General features: G+C 41.6%; 1 protein-coding gene across 1 annotated transcript in view; it reads left to right on the top strand.

Annotated features, from left to right (window-relative positions):
- The first annotated feature begins 8,679 nt into the window (after positions 1-8,679).
- Positions 8,680-14,227, top strand: part of CDHR2 (cadherin-related family member 2) — a 50,129-nt gene continuing 44,581 nt past the window's right edge. Inside the window, exons 1-2 of the mRNA XM_006884382.1 lie at positions 8,680-8,731; positions 8,986-9,057. Coding sequence (XP_006884444.1) covers positions 8,680-8,731; positions 8,986-9,057 — 124 coding nt within the window. The remainder of the gene's footprint in view (positions 8,732-8,985; positions 9,058-14,227) is intronic.

The following is a 14,227-nucleotide window of genomic DNA, read 5'->3' on the forward strand; positions in this document are numbered from 1 at the left end:
CAGGAAAAAAGATGTCAAGAGTGGTTTGGACAAGTGGATGCTTCTCTGCGGTAGGAACTTGGGCGATATAAGTTTGAACTGGGGAGAGAAAAATGTTCTCATCCTGAGACCATTTTAGGGTCAACATTTCCTCCTAGAAGCTTCTTTCTCCTTTTGTCCACCCATCTGTTTATCCATCCATCTGCTCCTATCCATTCTTTTTTCCCATCTGTTAGGAGCTCTGACGTTGTAGTCCATAGTGTACTATGCTGCTAATCACCCACCCATCCATTCATTCATGTACCATTCATCATTCCTATCCTTCATTGCTTTATTGATTATGATTTATGTGTTATTTATATTTATTTTTGTTATGTGGATCATAACAAATTACAGTTAACATTGAGAAGAATGGGAAACCCAGAACACTTAGTTGTGTTTATGTAAAAATGATAGATCAAGAAACTCTTGTCTGAGCAAGGGAACCCCTGCATGGTTTAAAATCAGGAAAGGTGTGCATCATTGTTCTATCCTTCCTCTCTATGTATTCAATCTGTGTGCTGAGCAAATCATTCAAGAAGCTGAACTCTATGAAGAAGAGTATGGTATCAGAGTGTCAAGAAGACTCATCAACAATTTGTGTTATGCAAATGACATAACTTTGCTTGCTAAAAGTAAGAAGGATTTTAAGCATTTACTGCAAGAGAACAAAGAGTAAAGCATTCAATATGGACTCTATCTCAACTTCAAGAAAACAAAAATTCTCACCACTGGACCAATAGACAATATTGTGATAGCCAAAAAAAAAAAAATGAAGTTGTCGATTTCATTTTACTTGGATCCGCAATCAACACCCTTGGTAGCAATAGTCAAGAAATCGAAATTTGTGTGTTTCATTGGGGAAATTTGTTGTCAAGAATATCTCCAAATTTCTAAGGAGCAAGGATATCAGTTTACAAACTAAGGTGTGCCTGATCCAAACCTTGATATTTTCAATTGCTTCCTTTCTGGTAGCCTAGTGGTAAGAAGTTTCACTGCAATACCAAAGGTATATGGTTTAAATCCACCAGTTGCTCTGAGGGAGAAAGATGGACAATCTCCTCTCATGTGATTTACTGCCTCTGAAAACCTGCTGGAGGATCCGCTATGAGTCAGTTCTGACATGACTGTACTTAATAACAGACTGCATCTGAAAGTTGGACAGTGAATAAGAAAGACTGAATAAGAATCAATGCCTTTAAATTGTGGTGCTGGCAAAGAGAATTGAATATTCCATGGGCTGCCAAAAGAACAAACAAATCTGTTTTGAAGAAGTGAAAGCAGAGTTCTCCTTAGAGGCCGGGATGGGGAAACTCTGTCTCTCTTACTTTGGACATTCTGTTAGGAGTAACTAGTCCTTAGGGATAGACATTATTCTGGGATAGGTAGAGGGTTGTCAAAATAGAGGAAGACCTTCAATGAGATGGACTGACGGAGTGACTACTACAATGAGCTTGAGTGTAGCAGAGACAGTTAGGATGGTGCAAGATCAGTCAAGGTTTAGATCTGTTGTTCTTAGGTCACTGAGCCATTTTCAACTGAAGGCGTCTATCAACAACATCCATTATTTAAACCATCTATTCATTTATCTCTGTCTTTCATCTCTGAGACCCCCACATACCTGCCCCCTTAGAGGCCCTGTCCTCCAGCGTTTGCTATGAGTTGAAGTCATCCTTTCTTGATTCTTCCACAACTTCAGAACCATAATGGTCACCTGCTTCTGATGTGCTAGGCCAGGAGGGAAAGCGACATGGGAGGAATAGGACCATGGTGCTTATCAGCAACCATATCACTTTGCTTTAAAGTTTTAATTTAATGCATATTTCCCCCCAAATTAATGCGTTAATTTAGCACAAAAATCTAAAAGTCTCAGAACAGAATGGAATGAAAAGTCTCTCTCCTTCCCTCATGCCCAGGAAACAAAAATCCCTACCCCGTTCCCCTCACAGGACACAGCCATGGAAGCCAGCTTCTTGTAGGTTCTTCCACATTCACTCTGATTATAGAAAAGCAAACACATGTTCTTTGCTTTCTGCATAAACACTAGGACATCACAGATGTTTCATCTGAGAATGTGACTTAGAGGCCTTTCCCTCGTAGCTTGTGTAGGTCTCTCTTTCATTACACTTATGCAGTGTTTCATTCTGTGTGTGCTTCATACAATTGTTTTCCATTTATTATTCATCATTCTTTTTTAAAATTAATTTTAATGAAAGTTTACAGACACTTAGGGTTTCCAATAATTCATTGTTGCACTTTTCTCCTTGCCCACCTCCTCCCCCCAATTCACTCTTCTCCTTAAAAAGTAAAAGAAAAACTTTCATTGCAATGCAATCCCTTCCCCCAAGTCCACTCCACTGTGCAGCCTTCATTCTGGACTCCTGTCATGACAATAGAACCCAATCATATATCCCTTTTAAACAGTTCTCACCCTCATCTGTTTCAATGTAGTATACATCATTCCTCCCTTCCTTCTCTGTCTTCCATCAGTCCCGATGTCAGTCCTGTTTTACAACAGTGGCCGTATGCAGTATTTGTCTTTTTGTGACTGAGATATTTCACTCAGCATAATGTCCTCTAGGGTCACCCATTTTGAATACTATTTCATGAGTTCCTTGTTTTTTCCAATGGTGCATAGTATTCCATTGTGTGAATATACCACAGCTTCTCTATCCATTAGTTTGTTGATGGGCACTTGGGTTGTTTCCAGCTCTTTGCTGTTGCGAACAAAGCTTCAATAAACATGGGTCTGCTTGGATGGAGGTTACAATTTCTTTAGGGTAAATTTCCAGTAGTGGAAGTGCTGAATCATATAGTATTTCTATTTGCAACTTTTTGAAGATGCGTCATACAGCCTTCCCTAGTGGTTGCACTATTTTACACCCCCACCAATAGTGGATAAGGGTTCCAGTTTCTCCACAACCTTGCCAACATTTATGTTTGCTGTTCTGTTAAACTTTGCTATTCTTACTGGGGTGAGATGATATCTCATAGTTATTGAGATTTGCAACTCTCTTAGAACTAGGGATTTTGAACATTTCTTCATGCGCTTGTTGGCCATTTGAATGTCTTTAGTGAAGTGTCTGTTCATATCTTGTGCCCATTTTTCAATTGGGTTGTTTTGTTTACCTTTATCTTGTTGAGTATTTTATAAATTCTAGGTATAAGTCCCTTATCTGACATGTCATTATCAATTTTTTAATTAATTTTAATGATAGTTTACAGAGACTTAGGGTTTCCAGTCATTCACTGTTCCACTTTTCTCCCTGCCCAGCCCCTCCCCCCAATTCACTCTTCTCCTTGAAAAGTAAAAGAAAAACTCTTTCATTGTTATGCAATCCCTCCCCCCAGGTCCACTCCACTATGCAGCCTTCATTCTAGACTCCTGTCATGACAATAATACCTAATCACATATCCCTTTTAAACAGAGCTCTCCTTCATCTGTTTCAATGCAGTGTACATCATTCGTCCCCTCTTTCTCTGTCTTCCCTCAACCCCGATGTCAGGTTTTTCATATGAGATCAGATAATGTTCATCCTTTTGTGATTGATTAACTTCACTCAACATAATGTTTGCAAGGCAATGCCATTTCTCTGCTGTTGAGTGATATTCCACTGTATGGGTAACCACATTTTATCCATCCATTCCTACACTGAAGAGCACTTGATTGTTTCCACCTTTTGGCTGTTGTGGATAGGGCTGCAACAAACATTGATGTATCAGTAGTTTGGAGAGATAAGGCCCCTTTCTCTCCCCAGAGTGGTGCCAATTTGCACTCTTCCCACCCCTCAGCACAGCAGCCCCATCTCCTGGCAGCCTGGTTATTCAATGTATCTTCCAAGGCTTTCATTTTGTCAGCATCATAAGTGAAAACTAGTTAGTAAATTAGTCGTAATTTCCATTTCTCTTTTTGGAGTGAGATTGGATGTTTCTCAGCTTATGACCTGTCTGTTCACACCTTTACTCACTTGGTTTTTGTTGGTCTTTTTTGTTCCCTTTTCTTTTTTGAGTGAGAGAGATGTTCACTGACTAGTGAGCATGTTCACACTTGTTAGGGAGGAGGAAACAGCCCAGAGAAGGCGGGGAGTTGTCCAGACTCACAAAACCAGAGTGTCCGTGTCACAGCTGTTCCCAGCCCAGTCAGACTCTCTATCCAGGACAGCACACTGTCCTTTACTCTTTCTGATTCCATGATTCAAGGTCCTGAGTCAGGAGAGAGGAGAATTTACTTGATCCAGCTCTGTTTTTCACTTTAAGGCCCTGGAGTATGAGAAGGGGCCAACTCTCAGGAAATGAAGATGCTGATTCCACAGGAATAGGATGGGATGCTGGGAAACCTCCACCAGAATCAATCCCTTCTTGGCCTGACACCAAGGCCTCCCCAACTTCCTGTTGGTGTAGCTGACCTTGTACCATCTGACCTGTGGCCACACCTGCTGCATTTCCCTGACATCTTCATGCATGATATGGCGCCTGCACTTGCAAGGCCCCCTCCCTTCATGTCCACTGGGAGTTATTGCTGTTGTTAGTTACTGTTGTGTCAGCTTTAACTCATGTGACCTTCCGTGTGACAGAACAAAGCACTGGCCTGCCGTATCCCCATGACTGTGGTCCACTGTTGTGGCTGCTGTGTCAGCTCATCGCATTGAAGCTTCCCTCCTTTTCACTGATCTGCTTTCCCAACCACCTCATACTCTAGAGATGTTTCTTCATGATGTGCCCAAAGTAAATCAAAGTGTCACCATCCTTCTTCCTAAGAAACATTCTAGTTGTGTTATTTCTAAGACTGATTTGCTTGTTTTTCATGATGCCTGTAGGATATTCAGTATTTTTTGCCAACACCACAGTTTGAACACAGCAGTTTTCCTTTTTCATTTTCCATCTTTTACACACACGAGGCGGTTGACAAGACTATGGCTTGGGACAGAGGCACCTTCGTCATCAAATGTTTACTTTTTTAGGAAAAACGTTAGTGAGGTCTTTTGCTTTAGATTTGCCTACGGCAGTATGTCATTTGGTTTCTTGACTCCACTTACATAGTGCAGCGAACATGAAAAAGACTTTGTTTAGGGCACCTAGCAACAACAATTAAATAATGCAGATATAAACCAATTACAGAATAAATTCTTGCCAAACAATCTCTATTTGTGGGCAATCATAAAATTCACATCGGTTGTTGTTGATTGCCTTTGAGTCGAGCATGACTCATAGCGACCCTATGAGCAAAAGATCTGAAGCCCCTTTACAACTATCAACATTTATCAAAGTTCATAGTGTTTCTGGAGACATGTTGTTTAGGATGTGGATGCCAATCTGTTATTGCAATGTTACAAAAAAGAAAAGAGAAATATTTTGTTGATAAAGGGCAAGAAACAAAACATTTGAAGAAGTCATTTTGTACTTTCTCTTTCTTAGTTTTAATTTTTATCAATTGCTTTTGGGAGTGAAAGAGCTCTAAGAGTTCACATCTTTCTGAGACAATGAATTAGAGTTCCCTATTTCTTGATGGGCAGCTTGCAGTGGGAAAGGGCCAAAAGTCCAGGACCAGGCAAGGTTGTCCAGGGGTCTGAATTACCAAGAAGGGAGAAGGGCATAGAGTCTATAGCCCTTCCCACTCTGATTGGACCAAAAAACTCTTCTGCTGTAGGATGTCTTACAGGGCCAGGGTTCCACGGAGCACGCTCGGGGCAAGGTTGAAATGGCAGCTACTAACATGTCAACATATGGGACAAAGGACTCTGGTTTACCTATAGAGTCTCTGGATGATGGTCAAGCCACAGGCCTGCTTTTGTCCCCTGATTTTGAAGGAAACTATCATCGTGGACCCTTTAAACAGATAGGTGGCTTAGCGATTGAAGGAATGCATTCTGGAATCCAAAAGACCTATGTTCAAACGGTGGTCTTGTCGCTGGCTCTCAGTATAACATTAGATAAGCTCCTTAACCTCTAGCCTCAATTCCATCTCCATTGTATAGTAGCACAATGATAACAACCACCTTACAGTTGTAAGAATAATTAAAGAATGCATCTAACTTGCTTATTATACCAGTGCCTGCTATGTTATTGTTAGGAACTGTTAAATCAGGTATGACTCATAGTGACCCTAGTAACAACAGGTCTGAGCCCTGTCTTATCCTGTGCCACCCTCATCACCTCTGATATACTTGATCCCATTGCTGCAGTCATTGGGTCAATCTATCCCCATTGTGGCAAGCCTATTCTATCTTTCGTTAAGTCTCCACATTTACAAGTATGATGTCCTTGCAAAATCCAAGGACTGGTCCCTCCTAGCAACATCTAAAGTGTGTGGGATGAAGTTTTTGCCATCTCTGCCTTGAAGGAGCACCCTGGTTGCACTTTCTCCAAAACATACCTGTGTGTTCTCTCGGCAGTAAATGGGATATTCAATAAACTCTTCTCCAATACCACAACTCAGATGCAACTAAAGGAAATTATAATTTCTGCTTTTATGTGAGTTTGAAAAGAAAATAAAGCACTTTTCTGGAAAAAAAATCAAGCATCAACATCAACTCAGCTGTCATCTTTATTCGTTGTCTAACTTTCAGGTGCAGAGCAAGTAATTGAAAGACCATTATTTTAATCAGGTGCACCTTAGGCTTTAAAACGAACACTTCAGAACCTTGGAGAGGTCCTTCACTGCAGATTTCCCCAATGCAACATATCTTCTAATTTACTGAGTGCTGGGTGTTAATTGTGGATCCGAGCAAGATGAAATAGCTGAAAACTTCCATCTTTTCTCCATATATCATGATGTTACCTGATGAGAAGTTTTGTCTTCTTGATATTGAGATGTAATTTATATTGAAAGCTGCAGTCCTTAATCTTCTGCAGCAAATGTTTCAAGTGCTCTTCACTTTCAGCAAGCAAAGTTTGTGTCATCTGCATAATGCAGGTTGCTGGTAAGTTTTCCTTCTATCCTGATGTCACATTCTTCTTCACAAAGTCCAGCTTCTCCAGTGATTTGCTCAGCAAACAGACAGAGTATAAGTATGGAGAAATGACAAGCCTTGATGCACTTCTTTCCTGCGTTTAAATCATGCAGTGTTCTCTTGCTCTGTTGGCACAGCAGAGGTTGGTCTCAGTAGAGGTTTCTCATGAGCACAATTAAGTATTCTGGGACACCCATTCCTCTCAATGTTAGCCATAACTGTTTATGGTCCACACCATAAAATGCCTTTGCACAGCCAATAAAGCACAGATAGACATCCTCTGGTATCCTTTGTTTTCAGCCAAGATCTATCTAACATCAGCAATGATATCCTTGGTGCCACAACCACCTCTAAATCCAGTTTGAACTTCTAGAAGTTCTCTATCTGTTCTAACAATTTAAAAAACATTTTTTAAATTATTATTAATTTTAATTAAAGTATACAGAGACTGAAGATTTCCATCCATTCACTGTTGAACTTTTCTCCCTGCCTATCCCTCCCTCCCCCAGTTCGCTCTTCTCTTTGAAAAGGAAAAGAAAAATTCTTTCATTGTTATACAATCCCTCCCAGCAAGTGCACTCCATTATGCAGCCTTCATTTCTAACAATTATTAAATAATTTTCAACAAAATTCAATAATTTCCACATTCTGTTGGATCACTTTTCTTGGGAACAAATATGGATCTCTTCCAGTTAGTTGGTCAAGTACCTGTCTTCCAAATTTCTTGGCACAGCCTGGTGAGTATGTCTAAGGCTATATTTGTTAGTTGAAACATGTCAATTGGTATTCCACCAATTCCTGGCGCCTTTTTTGCTAATGCCTTCAGGACAATGTGAACCTCTTCCTTCATTACTTTTGGGTTTTGTTCATATGGTACTTCCCTGAAATTTTTCAGTGTTGTCCACCTCATTTTGGTATAATGACTGTGAATTTCTTCCATCTTCTTTTGACGCTTCCTGGATCATTCAAGATTTTTGCCCATTGTTGTTGTTATGTGCTGTTGAGTTGCCTGAAACTCATCGCGACCCTGCATACAACAGCTCTGAAGCCTGCCCTGTCCTGAGCCAGGCTCACTGACACCGACACATCTACCCCCATTGCCCCTGTTACAATATCAATCTATCTCATCTGGCGTCGTCCTCTCCTACGCTGTCCCTCCACTCTTTTGCCCATAGCATCTTTCAGTATTACAACTCTAGGCTTGAATTTATTTTCCAGTTATGTCAGCTTGAGAAATGCTGAGCAAGCTCTTTTTTATATATTCTGCCTGGTATGTTGTTGTTGCTATGTACTGTCAAGTCAGAACCAACTCATAGCTGACCCTCCAGTGACTTTTCAGAGGCAGCGAATGGCAAGGGAGGAAATTGGCCTTCTTTCTTCTGCAGAGCTGGTGGATTTGAACTGTAAGCCTTTCTTTGAGTGGGCAATTCCTTACCACTAAGCCGGAGCTCCCTGCCTAGTATATAGTGGGTGCCGAATGCTGGAGTCAAGTTCATGTTTAGTCTAAGGCTGGGGTTCTGGACAGGGCTGGGGTACCTGCTCAGCACCACCTCATCCTGGGACAGGTAGAAAATGACTCTGTGTGAAGAGCTTGTGTGACCCAGGAAGGGGTCTTGAGGGAAGTGTGCTGAGGGTAGACCAAGAAAGATGAGGGAAGAAGACATGGGTCAAGGCACTCTTTCCTGAAATCTTCTCCCCTAGGTTCCTACAGATGGCGTGGCCATGGCTGTCCTGCATCCTGCTTCCGGCCCTCGTGATGTCTGGTAGGTGCCTCCTCTTCCCTACAGAGCAGGGCTGAATTCTGAGGGAGCAGGGCTGAATTCTGAGGGAGCAGGACCTTGCCCAACAAACAGGCAGCTCCGACGGTCCAGCCTTGTGCTTGGCTACCTCAGGATGCCCAGGAAGTGACCCAGGTCCAGATGGGGAGCTGGGGTAGAGACCTGACACTCCTCAAAGACATATGGGCATTAGACCTTGGGGGGGGGTGTCCAGATTCCAGTGTCCTCTCTCTTTGTAGTGACAGCCAACATGCCCCCGACTTTTCCGAAGAACTTTACAACAGTGACCCTGCCTGAGGACCTGGAACTGGGTGAGTAACTGTCCAGTGTCCTGTGTCCAAACTCACGTTTGCAAAAGTGTCCTGGGGGCTCACAGGTGACAGCTTTCCCCTACCAGGCTCATGACAGGCCCAAACCAGCAAGTCAGTTGTTTTGAAGTCAGTTCTAACCCCGCATGTCAGCAGAGCTTCACTTCACAGGATTCTCAGAGGCTCACTGGTGGGAAGCAGAACACCAGGCCCTTAGCGCATGCCTCTGAGAGGATTAGAACCTTCAGCCAAGTGCGTGTGAACCATTTTTGCCAACCAGGGGCTCAGGCAGAAGGTTTGGGGGAGGAGCCGAAGGAGAACGCCTCCCATTTCAGAAGTTTATGTCCTCCTCCTTGGTCCTCACATCTCTGGAAGTGTAGAGGTTAGGATTTATGATGTCTATTTGGGGATTTTTTTGAGAGCTTTTAAAAATTATTATTAATGTATATTGTATTTTATACAACCATTCATATATATCTATTTTTTATAGACTTATTTACTATGGATCTATGCCTTTTATCACTCCATCTCATTGAGTCTCCACTGCACCTTGCCTATTCCTTCTACTTTTATTGACACAGTGGAGTTCCTACCATTCTTGCCTTTGGCAGCCTCCCTGAAAAATTCATGCTCTTCTCATGCACAAAACCAACAGCACTCTCACATTATTGCATTATCATATCATCACCCTGTCAAACCACCCCAAACGTCTCAGATCAACCGCAAGACAAAAAGCCCATCGCCTGAATCATATAAATCAAGTGCTGTTGCAGTTGTTATGTGCCCTCGAGTTGCCTGCAACTCATAGCAACCCTATGTACAGCAGCTCTGAAGTCTCCCCTATTTTGAACAAGTCTCACTGACTCTGACACACCTACCCCCATTGCCCCAGTCATTGTATCAATCCATCTCATCCGGGATCTTCTTCTCCTGCACTGTTCCTCCACCCTTCCAAATATGATGTCCTTCTCCAAGGACTGATCCCTTCTGGCCATGTGCCCAAAGTATGTGAGGTGGACCTTCAAAATCCTAGCCTTCAAGGAGAAACCTGGTTTCATCCTCTCTAAGACAAACCTATCTATTCTCCTGACAGTCCATGGTATGTTCTCGACTCTTCTCCAGCACTACAACTCAAAGGCATCAATTCTTCCATCATCCTTAGTCATTGTCCAGCTCTCTGATGAATAGCAAGTAATTGTGAAGACCATGGCTTGAATCAGGCACATCTTAGTCTCTAGACTGACATTTTTGCTTTTCAGTACTCTGGAGAGGTCCATGACAGCAGATATTCCCAGTGCAATTGTTCTTTTGATTTCCTGACTGCTGGTCCCAAGAGTGTTGATTGTGGAGCTGAGCAAACAAATTATTAACAACCGCAATCTCTTCTCCATCTATCATGGTGCTGACAATTGGCCCAATTGTGGGAATCTTTGTCTTTTTGTTGTTCAGATTCAATCCATATTGAAGACTACAGTCCTTACTTTCTGTGGCAAGAGCTTCAGGCCCTCCTCAGTTTCAGCAAGCAAAGTTGGGATGAGATTGTATTGAAGATGCTCCATCAGAGGGACCTGTGAAATCGAGAGCACAACTTATTTGCTTCCAAAGCACGATACTGAAACAAATACAGGGTAGACATTTCCATCTCAAATGGGTGACCTTGGAGGAAAAGAAGGGCTCTCAGTCGGCCTGGATTCACTGGGCAATGGCATCACCCTCAAAATACAAGTTCTGATTTTGTTTGCACATAATTTTTAAATTAATTTTTAATTAATTTTTAAATTAATATCTTAAAAATCTATTAAAGATGTTGACCTTGAGCTCCAGATTATTGGTGGAAGCCCCATGACCCTATGAGTCAGCCCACCTTCCAGAACCACTTCAAGCAACTCTGTTCCCTCAGCTTTTGGTGGCCCCATTCTCCTTGTCCCTCAGCATGGTGACCCCACTCTCTCAACCACAGTGGCCTCTGTCCTCCTGGCCCTTGTGCATGACAGGCTTCTCACTTCAGCTTTGGGCAAAGACCTCATTTTCCTGGATTTTGAATAAGGTAATCCTATTCCTTTAGCACTGGGCAGTGACCTCTTGGCCAACTCAAACAGCAGCATCGCATTCGGGAGCTGACTTGGTAAAAATCTGGTTCTTTGAAAACTTGTTGTCGTCCTTTGATGCCAATGATCGACTGTGACTCACAGTGACCCTACAAACAACAGATCTGAACCTTACCCTGTTCTGCTTCGTCCGCACCATCTCTGTTAGACTCAAGCCCATTCTTACCATCACTATGTCAATTTATCATGTTGCGAGTCTTCTCTTTCTCTGATCCTCTACCTTTGTCAGTATAGTGTGGCCTTTTCCAAGGACTTACCAGCTCTCCTGACAACATGCCCAAAGTATGTGAGATAAAGTTTAACTCTCCTTGCCTTTAAGGACACTGAAAGAAGGAGGATTATAACAAAAGGTGCAAAAGAGCCAGAGTTAGAAAACCAAAAGGGAAGAGCATGCGTGACCTTTCTCAAGGTCAAAGAACTGAAGAGCAAACTAGAGCCCCCATTTGCAAGGAAGATTCTATGGACAAAACTGTGAATGGTGTGAGGAACATAAAAAGGAGATGGAGGCTGACACGGAACCATTTCAGGAAGCAGCATATGGTCAAGAACCCTATGGTAATGAAGGAAGAAGTTCAAGCAGCACTGAGGATACTGGCAAAAAATAAGACACAGGGACTGTTGGGAGGCGAATTGACATGTTTCAACAAACAGATGCAGCCCTGAATGTGCTCACCAGCTGTGCCAAGAAACCTAGAAGAGAGCTTCCTGGCCAACAGAGCTGAAGAGATCCATTTTTATTCCCATTCTTAAATAAGGTGATCCAACCTCATGGAGAATGTGAAGTCATACAACAATATCAATACCACAGGCTAGTAAAATCTTACTGAAGATTATTCAGTAAGGGTGGGAACATCAGCAGAGAACTGCCAAAAATTCAAGCTACATTCAGAGGAGACTATGGAACAAAGGATATCATTGCTGATATCAGATGGATCTTGGCTGAAAGTAAAGAATATCAGAAAGATATTTGTTGTTAGGTGCTGTCAAGTCATTTAAGACCCATAGCAACTCTGTGAACAATAGATGTGAACTCCATTCTAATCTGTGCCATCCTCACACTTCCTGACACACCAGAACTCATTGCAGCAGTCACTGTGTCAATCCACCTGGCTGAGGGTCATCTTCTTCTTCTCTCTCTCCTTTCTGAGCATTATGTCCCTCTCCAAGGAATAACTTCCTAGTAACATGCCTGAAGAACGTGAGGTGAAGCTTTATCATCTTTGCCTCCAAGGAGCACTCCGGCTGCACTTTCTCCAAGACGTATTTGTTTGTTATTTTGGCAGTCTGTGGGATGTTCAGTACTTTTCTCCAATACCATAGCTCAAAAACATAAATTCTTATTTTGTTATCTTTATTAATTGTCCAGCTCTCAGATACAAAGCAAGTGATCAGAAAGATCATGACCTGAATAAGATGTACGTTAGTCCTTAAACTGACATCATTACTTTTCAATCATTTGAAGAGATCCCTGACTATAGACTATCCTAGTGCAATATGTCTCCTGATTTCCTGACTGCTGGTACCAGGGGTGTTGATTGTAATATCGACAGTTTCAATATTTTCTTATCATGCCTATCTGTCCAGTGGTAAGAATTTTGTTTTCTTCATGTTGAGATGCAACATATATTCAAGGCTGTATTCTTTGATCGTCTGCAACAAGTGTTTCAAGTTTTCCTTACTTTAAGCAAGCAAGGTTGTGTCATCTGCATAATGTAGGTTATCGATGAATCTTCCTCCAATCTTGATGCCACATCCTTCTTCATAGAGTCCAGCTTCTTGAGTTATTTGCTCAACAGATTAAGTAGGTATGGAGAGATAATACAACCCTGACATACTCCTTTCTTAATCTTAAACTATGTACTGTTCCCTTGCTCTGTTTGCACGCCAGTCTTTTAATCTAGATGTAGGTTTCACATGAGCACAACTAAGGTTCTGGGATTCTCATTCTTCTAAATGCCAGCCACAAATTATTATGATCCACATAGTCAAATGCCTTTGCATAATTAATAAAGCACAAATAGACATTCTTCTGGTAGTCCTTACTTTCAGCCAGGATCCATCTGACATTACAGCCTCTTCTAAATTCTGCTTGAACTTCTGGAAGTTCCCCTATCCAACAGAGAACTTTTTTGAATGATCTTCAGCAGTATTTTTAAATTTTATTGATTTTCATGAACATTTACAGAGATTTTGGATTTCCATTCTTTCATTGTTGCACTATTTCAGCAGTATTTTGTTTGCATGTGATATTAATGAAATTGTTTGATGATTTCCATATTCTGATGGATCACCTTTCTTGAGAATGGGAACAAATATGGACCTCTTCCAATCCATTGGCCACACAGCTATTCTCCAATTTTCCTGGCATAGACTGGTGAGCACAGGACTGCATCTGTTAATTGAAACAAATCAATTGGTGTCCCATCGCTTCCTGGCACATTATTTTTTTTTGCCAGTGCCTTCAATGCAGCTTCAAATTCCTCCTTCGTTATCATTGACTCCTGCTCATAGGGTACTTGCTGAAATTTTTCAGTGTCAATCAATTCTTTCTTTTACAGTGATTCTAAGTATTCCCTCCATCTTCTTTTTGATGATTCCTGGATCATTCATTACACTGTCCATAGCATCTTTTTATAAATTTTTTAAAAATTGTTTTATTATTTTCTCTGTTTGTGTACCGTCAAATTGGATCTGACTGGTACAGGAGGAGATGGCCCCTCCTTCTCTAGCAGAGCATCTGGTGGATTCGAACCACATTTCTCTGGGATTGCAGTGCAGCTTGCCCATAGCATCTTTTTTTTTTGCCCATAGCATCTTTGAAGTCAGAGAAAAGGAAAACAAATTCATGAGAACCAAACTATGATCTTGCATCTGTTCCATTTGAATTTAAAAATAATCTCAAGAATAGGTTTTGAAGCATTGAACACCAATGATTAAAGACCAGATGAATTGTGGGATGAAATCATGCATATCATCTATGAAGAAAGCAAAAGGTTATTAAAAAGACAGAAGGGGGGATCCCTCTGAAATGGATGTCAGAAGAAACTTGAAAATTGCACTAGCTT

The sequence above is a fragment of the Elephantulus edwardii genome, unplaced genomic scaffold (assembly GCF_000299155.1).
Source record: "Elephantulus edwardii isolate Elephantulus edwardi_28Jun2011 unplaced genomic scaffold, EleEdw1.0 scaffold00033, whole genome shotgun sequence".
NCBI classification, from domain to species: domain Eukaryota; kingdom Metazoa; phylum Chordata; class Mammalia; order Macroscelidea; family Macroscelididae; genus Elephantulus; species Elephantulus edwardii.